This window comes from Leptonychotes weddellii, chromosome 9 (assembly GCF_054177405.1).
Source record: "Leptonychotes weddellii isolate Sample4059 chromosome 9, ASM5417740v2, whole genome shotgun sequence".
NCBI lineage: Eukaryota > Metazoa > Chordata > Mammalia > Carnivora > Phocidae > Leptonychotes > Leptonychotes weddellii.
This window is the reverse complement of record NC_138377.1, coordinates 35,711,277-35,729,709: the sequence shown is the minus strand read 5'-3', so window position 1 is coordinate 35,729,709 and position 18,433 is coordinate 35,711,277. Positions and strand designations below refer to the sequence as shown.

Genomic DNA, 18,433 nt, shown 5'->3' with positions numbered 1-18,433 from the left:
TTGTCTAATCAAAACACTCTTGTCATAATAATGTATATCAACTTGGTATCTGGTAATCTGATGAATACTACCATAAGGAATAATGATGGCTAGTTTTCATTATTTACCTTCATTAGTGGAATTGTCATAAGGGACAGAGGAGTAAGCAAGAGATTGTTTTATCACACCCATCAGCCAGACTTCTCTCTTGTGTATTAGTTTGGTCCTGGTAGGAAAAGAAGGGGGAAAAGGTTACTGGGACACTGGGACCTTCCTAAGGAGTTTTTCTTAAACCTTTCTCTCCCAACTTCTCAAAGCTTAGAATCACTAGCATCATCAATCCCTTAGTCTCATAACTGCATCCTGATTTACCTAGGTACTTTTACCTACCCCCTATTTTGCTTCCCCATTTTACCTCCATTAAATTTAATTCTAGCCTTCTTTTGGATTGGTTTGAGTTCAGTTGTGACTTAATTTGATGACTTGGACCCTACTTCTCTACATTCCTAGGCTATTACTCAAGTAAAGGTCAACCTAAATTCTAACCGACTTTGCCCCTTGTGGGCCCATTTCAGACTAGAGTTTTTAGCTTTTGATTATTGGGAAAGGATTAGATTAGCTAATCCTTGTCCACATGCCTTGTCCACATGGCTTTTCCTAGACCCTCCAATCTCCTTTACTGTTTATATCTAATGGTCATAAAGTATAATACTAATGATATATGTTATTACTGCTAAATTAATAGAACATCAGTAGATCACAATAGGTTAATTTTGTTATATATAACAAGCTTTGTTATATGTATGTATAATTGCTTTGCAACTTGACCGTTGAGGTTGTACTCCTTATGATAATTTAATAACTTAATAGCTTTGTCAGAGACTGAAAAAGCTATGGAAAAAGTAGAATTTGAACTAGACTTTAAAAGATGGATATACATTTTTCTATAAGTAGGGAGGAGGGGCAAGGGATTCCAGTTAAGGAGACTGACATGAGCAAAGGCTTAAAGGAATGAGTATACAAATTCGGATCTTTGTGAGTAGATAATTTTTTTACTTTTTCAGAGTGTTCATGTAGTAGGAATAAAACTATAGGTAGTTCAGAATAAAAATGGAAAATCCTAAAAGTTCAACCAAGATGTTTGAATTAGTAGGCTTTTGGTATGTTGTGAATTCATTTGGCTTTTTCTTGATTAACATACACATACAATTTAGGTCTGAGATTCCCTAAGAGATTCACATATTCATTGCATCCTTAAACACTTGGCCTGGTTCATGTAAGCTGATGACCACTGCCAGTCTCCTTTCTACCTCAAGTGGTTGTGCCTGGCGGGGCAGTGTCAGGTCAGCTACTTTTATCCTGATGCTTTAGTTCTCTCTGCCTGTTGTCCCCAATTCTTTCTTGTTAATCTCTAGGTTCCTGGTCTGCAACACAATGAGTGTCTGCTTATAAAGTTGTGATTTCTTATTTAAAGCTTTCTTTATATTTTCTTCACTCTTAAAAAGGTTGTTGGATATGTATTTTGTATATAAGATAGTTATTAACTTTCCTGTTTCTCTTCCTTTGCAGACCTAGAATATCAAGACATAATGGGAGCATTTTTAGACAAGCCAAAGATGGAAAAACATAATGCCCAGGGGCAGGGTAATGGGTTGCGATATGGGCTAAGCAGCATGCAAGGTTGGCGAGTTGAAATGGAGGATGCACATACGGCTGTGATCGGTTTGCCAAGTGGACTTGAAACATGGTCATTCTTTGCTGTGTATGACGGGCATGCTGGTTCTCAGGTTGCCAAATACTGCTGTGAGCATTTGTTAGATCACATCACCAATAACCAGGATTTTAAAGGGTCTGCAGGAGCACCTTCTGTGGAAAATGTAAAGAATGGAATCAGAACAGGTTTTCTGGAGATTGATGAACACATGAGAGTTATGTCAGAGAAGAAACATGGTGCAGATAGAAGTGGGTCAACAGCTGTGGGTGTCTTAATTTCTCCTCAACATACTTATTTCATTAACTGTGGAGACTCGAGAGGTTTACTTTGTAGAAACAGGAAAGTTCACTTCTTCACACAAGATCACAAACCAAGTAATCCGCTGGAAAAAGAACGAATTCAGAATGCAGGTGGTTCTGTAATGATTCAGCGTGTGAATGGCTCTCTGGCTGTATCGAGGGCCCTTGGGGACTTTGATTACAAATGTGTCCATGGAAAAGGTCCTACAGAGCAGCTTGTCTCACCAGAGCCTGAAGTCCATGATATTGAAAGATCTGAAGAAGATGATCAGTTCATTATCCTTGCATGTGATGGTATTTGGGATGTTATGGGAAATGAAGAGCTCTGTGATTTTGTAAGATCCAGACTTGAAGTCACTGATGACCTTGAGAAAGTTTGCAATGAAGTAGTCGACACCTGTTTGTATAAGGTAGTTAGACTTTCTTTTAAAAGATAAAAACGGTTGTATGTCATCTTAACTATTACTCTAGTATTTAATCATTTTAGAAACTAGTTCTCAGAAATAAGTTCTTGGCACAAAACTGCAGGATACTCTTTACCAATTAGGAAAATTTAGGAACATTTTTTAGAAATAAATTACCCAGTTACCAAATATGCAAGAATTATAATCTAAATAGTCTTTTAGTAACCATGACTACCTCAGCTTTTTAATATTGTGGAAGATTATCAAAGGCAAAAAGAGTGCATGTCTTGAAAGGCATGGGGGAGGGTTAGGCCTTTGTGTCTAATAAATGAAAAGCATTTTAGAATTTTAATATTTTATTTTTATCATGTGATATCTCCATACAATCATGGAAGTACTGTGAGACTATAGTCTAATGAATATGTAGCACCAACAAAGAGAATTTAGTGATCACTTGGTATGATGTAATAAAAATAGCCTTGAACATGGAGTCAGAAGAACGTGGTATGAGACTGAGTATGACTTCAGGTAAGCTATTTAAGCTGTCTGGAAAATCAGTTTCTTTAACTGTGAAAAAGGTAAGAGATATTATCACCCTATCTCATGGGGTTGTTGGGATGATCAGAGGTGTTCATATATGTAGATGAGCCAGCTCAGCCCCTTTATTTTACAGATGAGGAAGCTGAAGCAAGAGTAAGCCGACTGAAGAGGCAGGCCTTGAGTCAGGCTTACCTGGGTTACTTTTACAGGCTCGGACAAATTGTTTGACCTGTCTCAGCTATTGAGTGGAGATAGTAGCTAACTCACAGGACTGATGAGGAATTAAATTTTTTGTCTGTAATGTTCATTAATTCTTTGGGTTTTTTCTTCTTCTCTAACAAATGTTGATTTTATAAAACTCTTCTGAGACTACATATTTGATTTTCTTTTAACGTGCAGAAATAGAAAGTCATCTTAATGTTCTTTATAGTTTTATAAGCATACTGCCAGCTCTACTTAAAATCTTAATTAAAATCTGATCATACTTAGAAATCAGGTTTATGTAACATCCAACACAAATCAAGTTTATGTAACATCCAGCACATAGGTTTTAAAAAAAAACAATAGAGCAATAACTTAATAGTTCACACTATTGATTTCTGAATTTGAGTAGAGCTGAACAGTGACGCATGTGCTCTTTGTCCCTTTTAGTATGCATAAAAGTAGTATCTATTTGTTGGTCTTATTCTGTAGCTCTTGAGAATTAAATAGTTGTTGGCTAGATTAAAAGCTGTTTTCTTGGAGAGAATTGTCACATTCAGACACTAGTAAATTATGACTCAGCTAATACTTTATCTTGTCTGCATTCTCCATTTTAAAAATTATTCAGTACCCTGTCATTTGCCACATTTTATACTGTTTTTCTCCAAGATTCTTTTTAATATTAAACTTTGTATGGTTTGCTTAAACTAATGGTATAAGGTCAGTTTTCCCATATTGAGGAATCAAATATTTAAAATGTAAAAGTTAACTCCAGTTCCTAATAGGGAGGGGAATATGAGGAGGCTAACATTGATTCAAGTATTTTAATTATAGCATTTTGAATACCTAGTGTGTCTTTTTAAAAATGAATGTACTTCCTAAAAGTTAAGCCATTTTTTTAAATTATGAAAGTTAAAAAACTGGTTTATAAATTATATATATTTAGTGTTTTACTACTAATTCCATGTTTCTGTTTATTATGAAGCAAAGTAGTTAGGCCCCAAATTTATTATAATTTATTTTAAATATAAATTTGTCGAGTATACATGTAACTATAGGTCAGATCCCCTAGAATTTTCTGTTTTGTTGATTATGTGTGTGTGTGTGTGTGTGTGCATGCATGTATGTATGTATATTTGTGTTCGGTATCTTCAAATTAAGTAGGCTGCCAGTAAATGTTCAGAAATATTTTTGTTTTATAGCATTTTAAAAAAATGATCGTTTGCAGCGGAGGTTAGCCTGTAGTGCTTCTCCCGTCTTTTGGAGTGTTGGTTATACTGTATGCCATATACACTGTATGTGCATGGGGAGGGGGGTGCCTCTCCACATATGCATATTTTTTCTCCTTTAAAACGATTTATATATTTTTTACTGGAACAAGTATATTTAAGATTGTCATGGCTGTAAAAGTTTTCAAGGCTTTAAAGAGCAAGAAGAAAGTATAATATTTCTCAAACTTTTTTCTTCCCAGGGAAGTCGAGACAACATGAGTGTGATATTGATCTGTTTTCCAAATGCACCCAAAGTATCACCAGAAGCAGTGAAGAAGGAGGCAGAATTGGACAAGTACCTGGAAAGCAGAGTAGAAGGTGGATCATTTAACAAAAAATAAGTAGCTTTATTAAAGAAAAACCTCAACACAATCAAAATATTTTAGCTTTTAGATTTTTACATGCCTTTGACATCTAGTGTTTAGTGTACAAAAGTGGGAAAGAGCATTTCTGTAGTAACTGTTCAGATGTTTTTGATTGTCCTATTACAGTTATATTAGAAATAACTAGTGTGACCCTGTACATTCTGTTCAGGATACTTTGTTTAAAAAGGCTAAAAAGTGTTTGTATGCTTTAAAATTCTTGATGAATTCACTGGCATGAGTAGTTTTATGCCAGGAAAGTCTGATTTGTGGTTTATTTAATTATAAACAGATTATTTATGATGGTGACAATTTGAATACCATCTTTCTGTGTAAAGCTATGTATATGAATTTAAGGTCTTTAGGATTTTTTTTTTAATAACTTGAAGATCACAGCCTGGTTATTAGCAACTTTCATGTGCCACAGCTTTTTAAAAAATTTATTTTAAACTGTTTCAAGGCTTCTTGCCTAAGCCATAAACTTCCTCACTGAGACAACATAGACCTGAATAGAAGATATACCAAGTTTCTACTTGGTAGAAATATAAATGCTGAATAAAAGGAAGAAATGAGTTGGGAATTTCAGGAATATATTTGTCATAATTCTGCAAATTACTTGGAGACAATTAGAAAGATGTTTGTAACTCTCAAGTGTAATGCCTTTAAATATCTGGAAAAATACAAGCGACCTTTTATGAAGCTGCTGCTTTAAATGCTAAGTCTCGCCAGAGAATTCCATTTGGTTGCATATATGCAATAAGCATGTAGATTATGCAGTTTCTTTTAAGCAGAAAAACTTGACATGCCTGTGATAGCATTAAAATGCATTTTGGGCTCCTAATGTCATGAATTTGCACATTAAAGATCTAATAGTGTGTAAGCATTGACCTACACACTATTATATCCTGCTATGCCCTGCATTATTAAAATTAATATGCACTTTAATTTTGTTTTCTCCGTTTTTACTGTTTGATATCAATTATGATCAGTCTGCTATTAGAATCATGATTGGTTTTGATTTTCAGTACTATCTAGAGCTGCTATTTTGTTTTTATTGCTCTCCCCCACTTGATAGTGCTATATCTAGTATGTGTATGTACTATTTAGTATTTCATTCATTGGACATACTATTCACTGAGTTTGTTTTCTTACTATTACCCAAGGCTCTTGGAATTTTTATATTTTAAATGAATCATTTTGATATGTTATTTATATATAATACAGTAAAATAAAATATTTAGAATGCTACCAAGTCATACCACATTGGTTCAAACTGCTGGCTAGTGGAAAAATGAAACAGTAAGAATATGTGTTGGGATAAATTGGTATGTGATTTATTGGCACTTTAAAGTAATTTGGGTGTACATGTTTTCTTACTGATTTAAAGAATACTTTAGTTTTATTTACTGTGAAACAGGATCATATTTTAGAAATGAATTACAACTTTGTCTTTAGTGTACACTCTTTAAGTTTTTGGTGCAATTCTAAATAATTGCTTTAGATACATAATTTTATGTTACAGTATTAAGTTTTATATTGCTTTTTATCAAGGAAGAATTGCTACCTGAACAGAGTTTACATCAATACTCAATATTTTTGATATGTTGAAATATACTTGTATCATTCAATTTGAGATTATTATGTCACAAATCAAATTTCATATTCTTTACTGAGGTAGGTTTGATAAGACTGCAACTAGAAAATAAATAATTACATTAATTAAAATTGCTACTATATTTTAAAACATAGAATGTAACTATTTACATTGCAAAAGTTGTTCTAAGTAAAAAATACTGCATTCAGCTTCCAAAACAGGCACTGAATATTTTTTTCTTTCTTTTCTTTCTTTCTTTGTTTAAATGCATGTCTTCAAAATTGCTGTGATCTACTAAACCTCATTTTATTTGCTTTGAATACTTTTGGCTTCTCTGTCCACACCATACAAAAGAGGAAAGGCTTTTCAGCTCTCCCATTACCTGTGCCCTTCTAAATACTTGACTGTCTAGGGTTGTGATAAAAAGACTCAGCTCATAATTTAAACTACATCACTTAAGGTTGTGGTCCTTCTAAGCCAATTTAAGATTGTACTTGTACATATATACTTTTTAAATCTTTTCTGTTGACTGCCCAAGCTTTAAAGTTGCTAATTTGGAGATAACTGATAGGATGCCTCAGACTTGGTGTGGAGGGGAGTAGGGAAGAGCAGAATGTGTTTATATGTGAGTATGGGAAACAGATCTTCTATACATATATTCTTTAGTAAAAGCATTCAGCCTTTTTACAATTCTAATGTATAGTTCAAGAGCAATTAAAGGAATATTTCATAAAATTCATCTTGTTTTCCTTTTTAAAAGCAGAAGAAGCAATGCTAGTGTAGTATTAATGGTAAGACAGTTTAAATGTGTTGTCCCATGTGGAATAAGAGATATTAACTGTTTTTAAAGCCTTACATTAATTTTTTTAAAAGAATTTGTCTTCCTGTAATTTTCTTCACAATTAAAATACCCTAATATATATTTTAATAAAGGAGATGTAAGATACATCAAATATAGATGAATCAAGGTAATGTTTTTTAGACCTGAAACTATCATTGATTGAATTTATCATCAGTGTTCATTTCTATTGTATTTAGTCATCTATCCAATAATTGTATTGGCTTAGCAGAGACTGTATGTTAAGTGTTTTACAGCTTTAGATTGTGAAATTGTGCAGCTTAGGTAAACATCAAAACCCTTTATTTTTGTACAGCAGATTTCCAGCATTAGAACCATGTAGAATACTAGATGTTAAAGATTATACAATAAAGGAACTTGGCAAACCAAATCTGAGATCCTTGCTTTTTGTTCAGATTTAAGACTGGTTAAAAAAAAAAAAAAAGCAAAAAAAGAATACATGGTAAAATTTGGCCTTAATTCCAAAAGGACAATTTGAGCCATTTAAAGAAATATGGGTAGCACTGTCTGTCTTTTAATATATGGCTTTAATGAGGAATTGATATTTTGAGACTTGATCGAAGGATGGAAGATCTTTATATGCATTGTGATTTTCAAAGGTATTTATAAATTGAGAACTAGAATGACAGTTTTCTTGCCCTAATGATGACAAAGAGAATTTCTTACATTTAAAAACATTTAAAAACAGAAAATTGAGCAAAACTTGAACTTTTAAATTACAAATACCTTTGGTATGATCTTGCATTTAGAATAAATATGTTAAAACTCCAAGTGAAGACTTCTTGTACTTGATAGTTTGAGAATTCTTTAAGTTGGTTGTATATAATTGTTGCTATTCTGTGGTATGAATAACAGTATGCGTCTACATGGCAACACTGCAGCTCATATCACTATACCCATTTAGTAACTGGATGTTTTGAAATTAACAATTTTAAGTGCAGTTGTATGGTTTATCAAATTTTTTCTTTGTAAAAATTTATCATGAAATTTAGATTTTTTTTTCCACTCCATATGCCCTGTTCAAATGACCAACTGAGGAAATGGTATTATATATCTATTTACTGCTTAAAGATACTTCAGACAAAAATTAAGCTGTGAGTGGTAATCTGCACATGCTACTTAATCTCACTTTGCAAGTATAAACATATGTAAAAATGATTTGGGTTCATATATAATCAAAAAATTCCCTTATGTTTAAAGAGTTTTTTTCCTTTCAAATTTTGAGATTGGTTATTTTTTTAAAAAAACCTGTGCAAAATTCAGGAAACATGTTTCTAGTCTAAAGAGAGGAGTTGACCTCCTCAGAAGTAACTAGTTGGCATCTTAAGAATATTCTCATTTGTATACCCATATCCTTGATCATGTAGTACATTGATTTTAACATGAAATTTTTTTCACATTTTTGTCTTGTTTATTTTCATTCTTCGAAGTTAATCTGGAAAGTATCTCATTTTTGTGTGTCATTTTGTGCATCCCTTTGTCATAAATTTTCAAAAGTCAACTTGATTTTTTTTTCTAATACCAGCTTAGAAAATCTCAGATGTGGTAAATGCCATCTTTAAAAACCTAAGTTATCTTTGTTTCAGTTTTTTTTTTTAATTAAATTTGGACAACACTTACAAAAAAAGTACTTCTGATTCCCAGAAATCATAAAGAAGCAGGGGGAAGGCGTCCCTGACTTAGTCCATGTGATGCGCACATTAGCAAGTGAGAACATCCCCAGCCTCCCACCAGGGGGTGAATTGGCAAGCAAGTAAGTTACATTCTGCATACTCTTAAAATTTATCTCCGCACATAAAAATGTTAGGTGTTCATTGATCAGATGTGTATTTACCTAATTTCTAAAGTGATGCAGTTATCTGTATGTTCAAAATGTTTAGCCTGTGATTCAGTATTTTTCATTATTAATGATACATGATGCATGTTTTAGAATAGGTGTCAGAATGTCATTATGTGTAACTAATTATACTGAAGGCTGTCTTTAGTGAAGGCTTGGGTTATAGGATAAGTATATAGTGAAATTTTTTTGTGTGAAATAATTTTTTAAGCTAAATTATGTAGCACTACAGAATTCTAATTGTCATTTTTATTGCTACTATTTTAATTTGATTTTGTCAATCCCTGGATAATTTAGCACCCCAGGGATGAGCATCTTTCCCTTCCTCCATCTAGGCCATTTTTTTCTATCTCTTGATTTTCCCAGTGTCTTTGATTTTTGATACCTGGTTGGTTGGATTTTGTAACGAGGGAATATAGGAGGATGCATTTCTTGCCTTTTTCTGTGTGCATTTCAGTTCATAGAACTGGACTAATTTGTGTCAGATATTAAGCTTACATCTTTATAAACTAAAGTGGAGACTTTAAGAAATTTTATAATTCAAACATTTTTACCTCCGATATCCATATAATGGACCTACAAAGATCTGTTGATAATTTCCTTGATTCTCTACTGTGTTGTGTAAATGTAACCATGTTCTTTATAATCATTTCTCTAAATAGTAATTGTTAAAATTCCTATTTGAAGCTTGGAAACCTTTCCTTCCAATATGACTTTCTGTGAAATGACTGTCTGTGAAATTGCTTCAAATCAATTTTGGAAGTAGGGAAGGCTATAACTTATAAATACCACTACAGATTGTTTAACAAAATGTTATTCAGAAAGTCCTAGACTTGGCAGGGAAATGTCATATTCGACATTTTAGCTTTAATAGAGTTTTTTAAAGGGGCATTACAAAAAGCAGAAATTTAAATGTAAAATTTATCTAAATTATTTTACCGCAACAGATGCTGAAGTTACTTCTACTTCAAAACTAACATTCAACTCTTAAGCAGGATATATATTAGTATTTTTATCTTAAAACTGCATTGTCATTGCTGACTCATAACTACATAAGCCAGTTCAAATGAAGTAGACCATATATAGACTGATTTTTTTTTTTTTTGTACCACGTCTTTTAGTCTTCTATTAATTGGGTTGGTGGAATGTTAACATTTTAGAGTAAATTCCCCTCTAGTTTAACATAGGGGCTCAAATACCTTAAAGTGAGGATCACTTATTGACAGTAAGAAATAGAATTAAAATAATTTCTAAGTATAAGGTTATCTTTGACATTTTAATGAGCACCTAACTATGAATTGTTAAAGTTTTGTGCTCTAAAGAATTAACTTTCTGCATTTTTTTAAATTTAGGCGGAATGTAATTGAAGCCGTTTACAATAGACTGAATCCTTACAAAAATGATGACACTGTAAGTAACATTTTGGCTCCATCTGCTTTCCCTTCCACTTCACTCTAAATGCATATCCTTCCTACCTGTTTTTGCAGAGCTGTTCACTGCACGCATTCTCTTACACACACCCCTGATTGATTGCTCTGAACTCTGGCTGCACCACAGTTCTAGTGATTGAGGACATAATCATGGTGAGTGGCCACCTCTTGAAAAAGAAGAAAGTCCCTTTGAATTATTCTTGGTTTTTTAAGTCTCTGCAAGCAATCAGCTTCAGAAGGTTTGCCTCCACTAAATGATTTTTTGAAGTTGGAAATAATACCTCTGCTCAGAATTCTAAATTCTGAGTTTTATAAGCAGCTGCAACAGAACTTCAGAATGCTCAGCTCCACTAAGTAGTTTTTGTTTGGAAATAATTCCTTTGCTGAGAACCCTGAAATATATACTTCATTTAAATACTAAAGTAGAGAATTCTACTTATATAAAAAGACATTAGAATGTCCTATTCGCCACTTAAATTTCCGGTTAGAATTCTGTTGTAGTATGGTGTTTACAGAAAAGTGGTGACTTAAAATCATTTGGGCACAGCTCTGAGATATATATTGCATTATGAAGCCTCCTCAAATCTCATATTACCTGAAGCCTTAATATCTTCTTATGTAATAAAAGTACTGTTCTGAAGATAAATTGGGTTTTAATTGAAGAAAATAAAAATTTTTTAGTAATTATACTGATTTAGAAATACATTTGGTCAACCTCATGGTAAAATTGTATTTCAAATATTTTATTCCAAAACAAAACAAAGGGTTAACAATTTTTTGAGCAGATAGAATACTGATATTACATATACACACAAACACATACACTTTAAAAAGCACTTGTAGTCCAAATGTCAACTTTATAAAACCTTACCTTTCCGCATTATCCAGAAAGTAATGTTTTTTGGCACCTCAGCTTTAATGTAGTTCCTTGTTCTGTTTCCTTTTATTAAGGACTCTACATCAACTGATGACATGTGGTAAAACTGCTCATCTAGCCATGGAGTTTACCTTCACCTCCAAAGGAGAGTACAGCTCAACTTCCTTGAACCTTTTAAACATCCATCCTCAACTTTAAAGAAGGCCATCTGACGTGGGTGAGAGTGGGCCACACCGGAGGACTCAGCAGTACAACAGCTAGCCCAGGACTGAATTTTTTTTTTTTTTTTTGTAAATTTGAGACTTAATGTAAACATGATTTCAAACCATAATTCATGTTGTAAATCAGACTCCAGCAATTTTTGTTGTATGATTTTGTTTTTTGTAAAGTGTAATTGTCCTTGTACAAAATGCTCATATTTAATTATGAACTGCTTTAAATCACTATCAAAGTTACAAAAAATGTTTGGCTTGTTGTGTGATGCAACAGATATATAGTCCTTTGAAGTCATGTTGTGCTTGGACTTGGGGTCGGGACAGGGAGAGTAGCAGCCATGCCAGCTAGACACTCAAATGTGCTCACAATTATGGAGAATAATTCCAAAATCTTACAAAGCTGAACATCCAGGGAGTTAACCGAAAACTATCTTGGCAGTGGGGTTGGCACTGTTGATAAAGCTGGTCCCTTCATTTAACTGTCTTTTAGGTTGTTCTCGCCTTGTTGCCAGGAGTATTGCAGGTAATACAGTATATTCATAAGAATATCAATCTTGGGGCTAAAATGCCTTGATTCTTTGCACCTCTTTTACAAGTCCTTAAGTTGAATTACTAATTGATAAGCAGCAGCTTCCTGCAGATAGGAGACTGCCACGTTTTTGCTATCATGATTGGCTGGGCCTGCTGCCATTCCTAGTAAGGTATTCTGATTCCATTTTATCAATAAAGCTTGATTTAACAAACAAGAAATTTAATCATGTATGTGTAATTCCTCCTTTACCCCACCCTTATAAAACACCATGCCATTGTAAATGAGAAGTTTCTCATGGGGAAAGATGCTAGTCTCTTTTAATTGGGAAATACTGTTACTTAAGGCACAGATGGAACTGTTTCCCTTCCATTAGAAAGACTACAAGATTTAAGTCTGTGTTGTTTCTTAATGTGTTTTTTAATGGAGTTCTTTCTGGCTGCTTATTTTTCATTAAGATGTGGATCAGCTTGAATTTGCCTACTGTTTAATTAAAATAATTGTCAGAGCTTGACAATCTAACACTCTATAGTAGGGGTGTGTGTGTGCGTGTGTGTGTGTGTGTGAGCGTGTGTTTGCCTGTGATTCTTAATTGGCCCATGTCTTTAGAATCCAAGTAGTTCAGATGTATTTGTGATTTGAAATATAGCATGTTGCTAATATTTAGCTGTTGGCCTTTAAAAATAACTTTCAAAGCTTAAAGAATTGTAGATATAAAAATACCTAATTTAATTTAGGCTTAAATTCTTCTGATTAAGCATGTGAAAGTAAGTTTTTAAATCTGTCACGCAGAAAAGACTACTGTTTTGTGCCCTTCTGTATTTTTGTCTGTCTAGGTTGGATATTGTATTTATTGCCGTGTAATTTAATCATTCAGTAGGCAGATTCCCCACTAGAAAACTATGAACGTATAAGATTACAATACAACATTGAATACAAAATCGAAACTCTGTGTATAAAAGGTAGTATAATCAGTTTTGTTATATTTGTTTTTTTCCCTAACTTGGAAATATACATATTTGTATATATAGCCTTAAAACTAATGTAAAGTTAGGGGAGTAGTGGGCAAAGTAATGTGAAATGTCTCAGATTTAAGTAGTTACATACCAGCAAAACCTTTCCATTATCCCTCTTATTTGTGAGGCGATTCAATGTAATTTAATTGTATTTAATTTATAACTCAATCCAGCATGAATGAAGAAAAACAAGTACTATTTATATTTAGAAATTCGTAACAGTTGGAATTACAGAACCAATTCCAAACTTACAAATAAATGCTCGGTGTCTAAATCTGTGGTAGAGTGCGAAGTATGACGATGTTCTATTCTGGCTTTGCGGGCAGCTCCACGTATGGTCCGCGGATGGCGGCGCTTCTCGTGTAGAGTGAGTCCTAGACCTACTAGCGCTGAAAACTAAATTCCTAGTGTAAGAAGCCAGCTCCTTAATATTTAAAGTAGACTGAATCTTTTAGTTCGAGAAATTTCAAAACCTTGAATTAGACTTTGAGATGCAAAATTGTAAGTCATGAGTAAAAATATGTGATGGAACGCTATATTTCAAACCGTAACAGCATATTTAGAGTTGTTTTTTATTTGAGACTTTTTAAATAGAAGAGAAGAGGTTAAGATATTCCTTGTTAAAATTAGTACTGAAATGAAGCTTGGAAGTGAGAGAAAACTACTAAGTATTCTCTGAGAAGACTAAATCTTTTCCGCATGAGTCAGCATTGCCATACTATATATAATTTTTCATTGTAAAAAAGGAAGTATACATTATAATAGCAGACTGTGTGTGTTCTTGATTCCTGGGGGTAAGGGTGGGGGTGGGAACCAACCACACTTTTAAAAGGCACTTTTGCACCTCTGTTGTGCACATCATTTTTGTACCACTTAAGTTCTTACCCTCCCAACCCCCTTTTGTGTGCTAATTAGCATCTCAGGGCAATGCCTCAAAATTTTTTGATGTGTTGTATGTTACTTTCTTTGGAGGGTGGAAGTTCTTGTATGATGGTAATATACCATTCAAAATGTACTTTCATTTAAGTGTTTTAATAGGATGAACTCAATTTGCTGCTTTTAATAGGAAATTCATTTTGTGTAGCAGACTCTTGTTACCCTAACATTAAAAAATTTCACCGATCTCTTATTGTTTTAGCAAGGAAAGCTCTCTTAATTTCCACTTTCTTAAGGAATATACTTTTACAGATAACAGAAACAGTGCTCAATATTAGAATTAACTTTGAAAAATCCAAGTGGTATTTTTCTTATTTAGCTTTAGAACTATTTCCAACATTTGTAATTGTAATGCTTGCTCCTAGAGTACTATGCAATTAGCGTGCTGCTCCGACCACGCATTTGTTTACCACGTCAAGAAATTTGGATTAAAGACTAAATCAAGTATGTAATTCAAATAATCTGAATTATACTAACACTTTTAGTGACCATCCATTTGACCACATGTCAGTTCTGCTAATAATCCAGCTTTTCCACAAAATGTATTGAGTGTTACCTGCAAAACACTGTTCTAGGCCAAGTACCTTGGAACTATAAAGACATGAATAGGTCCTTGCCCTCAAGGAGTTTACATTTGAGTACAATTTATAATCTAATGTATGTTAATATTGTAACTGAATCACTCATCCAGAAAAATAGTTACAGTCCCCCTACTGTCTGCCAGATAATTGTCCTGAACAAGGCAGGTCTCTGCCCTAAAGAGCTCCTTTGTACTACCATTATTCATTTGAAAATGCTCCTGTTTACTTTCTTCTCCCCAAAGTTAAAAATCTCATTCAGAAGAAAATTTTGCTCAGCATAGTAATAAAATTGGACTGAGGAGGCTCAACTCTATTCAGTATGCTTGACTACCTTTAACAAATGGCCTTTATTTACTCTTCCTGCCGACAGCAGCCAGTCAGAGAAATAGGTCATGGATTTCTTAGAATTCTCCAACCTTGGAAATAACTGGTTGAGTTTGAGCTTAAGGCATTTAAAATATATATATATATATAGCTAAATTTATCTTATTTAAGAGAAAAATCTGTTTTTTGAAAACACACTGCCGGTGTTAATAATTTTATCCAAATGATTACTATGTGTTTTAATTTTTAAAAATAATTTCACTGCCCATCTTTGTTGGACAAATTCATATGGGAATTCAATTTGTGATTTCTGAAAGAACTGACAAAATTGGTTACAGGTTTTCTGTTTTCATTTTGAATTTCATGGTGTATAGTTTTAATTCATAAAGTTTGAATTAGAGGTGTAAGCCTATGTTTTGTTATTTGTACAGTATTATGTTAGGATTTGGTAGTAGAAAATATGTAAATATTTCAGTACATAGATGTTTCTCTTTTGAGGTTTTTCTTTGAAGGAATCTTAAAGAGTTTCATACCTTTGCTTGCAGGTATTGCTAGTGAGATGACCATTTTGTAATTGAGTCTTCTAATTAGTTTTTCTTTTAGTCATGAGGATGACTTCTCTGTAGTTTAAAACTTTAGAAGCCTAATTTCACTTTATTTCCTTCAATAATGTGCCATGAGTTTGGATTGTATTTTTAAATTATACATTACTTTAGAATATGCTTGAAATATTTAAGAATACATTTTCTAAATGTTGGGAGTAAAATACTGTATTGTTTTGTTGGTCAGAATAATAAGTCTCAAGTGTTAGTTATTACTGAAATCAAGATGCCATACAGAATTGATGAGAGGTATTTGGTTCCACTTTGTTGTCAAATGAACATTTCTACTTCTGTTCACCTTCACGCAGATTCTTTCCCTTTTGCCTGCTTTATATATTAACCTAGGGGCCTCTGCTCTCGTGTTTTCCCGATTATATTACCAGCAGGTAGAAGTGCACCAACTAGAAAAACTCAGATATATTTATATTGTAGTTGACAACATATTAGATGGGGGAAAATGTTGTTTGAATTGATATAACAAAGAAGTGACTTTTTTTTCCCCCCTTCATGCAGCACGAAATGTTGCTTGATTTCCTCTACTACCCTCTTGGTGATGGTTCTCTCTGTCTCTCTTTCAGCAGGCCAGTTCTGTTTTCTTGGGTGCATTACCTCACCAAGGCCAATTAACACTATATAAAAGTGGGCCAAAAATAAGAAAACTTGGGAGACGGAAGGATGGGTAGATGCCAGTGAGGAAGACAGAGAGGATTGCTCTTAATTATTTTAAATGCCATTGGAAGGTCTTCCTTGAGCCTAGCTGTATATTATTAACTGTTGCATCACATAAACCAGCAAGAACCAACCTTTGCTTCTTCAGATCATTTGATTTTTTCCAGCAAGGGAGATAATGGTAAAAATTACTGCTGCTTCAACTTAACTGAGAAAAATAAATGCAATGTTTATTCACCACAAAACCCAATCCTTCTTTTAATTGCTCCAAAGCTCAGTTTTCTGTTAGCTTTCTTATTGAATTAAATGTTTAGAAAGATTTAATGTTTTTCCTTTCTTTTATATAGTCCTCCTGATCCAGTAAAGGACATTTAGTAACATTTGTGTTTGTATGGTACTATCTGAAGATTTGTATAGGAGATTGGGTAGCTGCAGAACAAAATTAGTAAAAATTAGGTACAGTGAGTGGTACAAATTCATTTTAGCAGTGGTTCTTAATTTTTTAGGTTCCCAGGCCCTTTGAAATTGATGAATCCTAGGAACTTCCTTACACAGGAAAATTCATATAATGTACATAACTCCCCAAAGTTTACAATATTGCATTGGTTCGTCAGCCTTTTTCCTGCAAAGCCCATAAAAATTTCAAGGGCATCAAAATAATTTGAGTCTATATTTTAAGGAAGTGTTTAACTTTTTTAAAAGATAAAAGAGGTGGATGGGACCCTAGGCTAGAACCTGATACGAAAATATCCTTTTTAAAGATGGTATTTTGGGGGGAAGCAAGTAATTAAAGGTGAATAGAGTATTTGGACTAGTTTTGGAGGATAACATCACTCTAAGTTTGCCACTTGAAACAACAGAAAAGAGGTAAAAAATGGAAATTGAAAGTTTGAAATGTTTCTGACCTGCATAGTGCAAATACAGTATATTCACAACACGTTTAACTGTCAGATCTCACTCAGGTTTTGAGCTCCCTAGTCTTAGAGTTCATCAAACGTGTAATTCACTTCAGATTCTAAGGAATTGGGTATGTACTTACTGATACAGAATGTTAAAATAGGATGTAACATACAGCCATTAATGTATAGAATTAATGGGATATCTACTAAAATATAACCACCATGAAAAAATTTATTAGCTTGTTGCATTTGTTGCCAAAATAAGTTACAGCTTATTTAATTCCCATTTGTGGGAATTTTGAAACACAGAAACCATTGTCTTACTTGGCTAGCCATTGATTAAGACAACAGCGTATGTGCAGGAAAATACCTTGTTTGTAGTAATACGCCCAAATAGTAGTTGGTTTCACTCTTGAAATGATTTTTTTTCACTTAATTTGTATAAATGTTATGAGTGGAGAGACCATGTACATGTTAAAGCATGTTGCATTATATAAATACATTCATTTTTTAAATCTATAAATGTAAAACTAATACAACTGCAGAAATATTTTTCCTAAACAGTGTATAACAAAATTCTCCACAGTTAACTCACCCACTGTTTGCCGTTTATGTGATCCAAACTTTAAAGAAATTCCATAAATGTATATTTTGTATTATGTATCATTTTCCTGGTCCAAAGAAAACATGTGGATTCAGTTCTAACTTTAAGAATGTACTTTTGTTTTTAAGTCTGTTGAAGAAATTGCATTCGGCCTGTGAATGATTGCAGATTGTATGTGAGATGAAAAGTAGAAATAATTTCTAGTTTGCAAAATTGGTGCCACTAAATAAACAGGCAATTGCATAATGTGTGTGTGTGTTTATGATTGTTCGATACTGCAGGCAGCATTTTTGTTCTGCCTAGAAACATGGGAGTTTTGAAGTTAGTTATTAGGATACCTTAAGAGAATTGTTGTTCTACTCAATTTGGTTCATTGGCTAAGGAAGATAGAACTGATAGCCATAATTTGAACTGGACTTGTCCCTTCTTGACTTTAGGAAGATTACTGAAAGCAAGTAAGTTTGAATTGATGGTTATTTTCATAAAAACATTCCAGAAACGAAGAAGCCAGAAGTTGTTCCTCTTTGGCAAGAACATTTCCATTTGTCTTCTTACAATAAAGATTTCTTACTCCCTTGGAGAATTGGGAATTGGGAGTGGTCTGGAACTTACCCATTTAGTGTCCCTGGTGTAGTGCTCACTTCATTGTGCGTGTGTGTGTGTATGTTGGTGCTTCTGCTAATTCTGATAT

At 33.4% G+C, this 18,433-nt stretch overlaps 1 protein-coding gene across 1 annotated transcript in view; it reads left to right on the top strand.

Moving 5' to 3' along the window:
- PPM1A (protein phosphatase, Mg2+/Mn2+ dependent 1A) overlaps positions 1-17,988 on the top strand; it is a 45,894-nt gene extending 27,906 nt beyond the window's left edge. The window contains exons 2-6 of the mRNA XM_081830439.1: positions 1,549-2,402; positions 4,609-4,726; positions 8,868-8,976; positions 10,413-10,470; positions 11,442-17,988. Of these exons, the coding sequence (XP_081686565.1) occupies positions 1,569-2,402; positions 4,609-4,726; positions 8,868-8,976; positions 10,413-10,470; positions 11,442-11,471 (1,149 nt within the window). The 5' untranslated portion in view covers positions 1,549-1,568 and the 3' untranslated portion in view covers positions 11,472-17,988. The remainder of the gene's footprint in view (positions 1-1,548; positions 2,403-4,608; positions 4,727-8,867; positions 8,977-10,412; positions 10,471-11,441) is intronic.
- Positions 17,989-18,433: the final 445 nt, after the last annotated feature.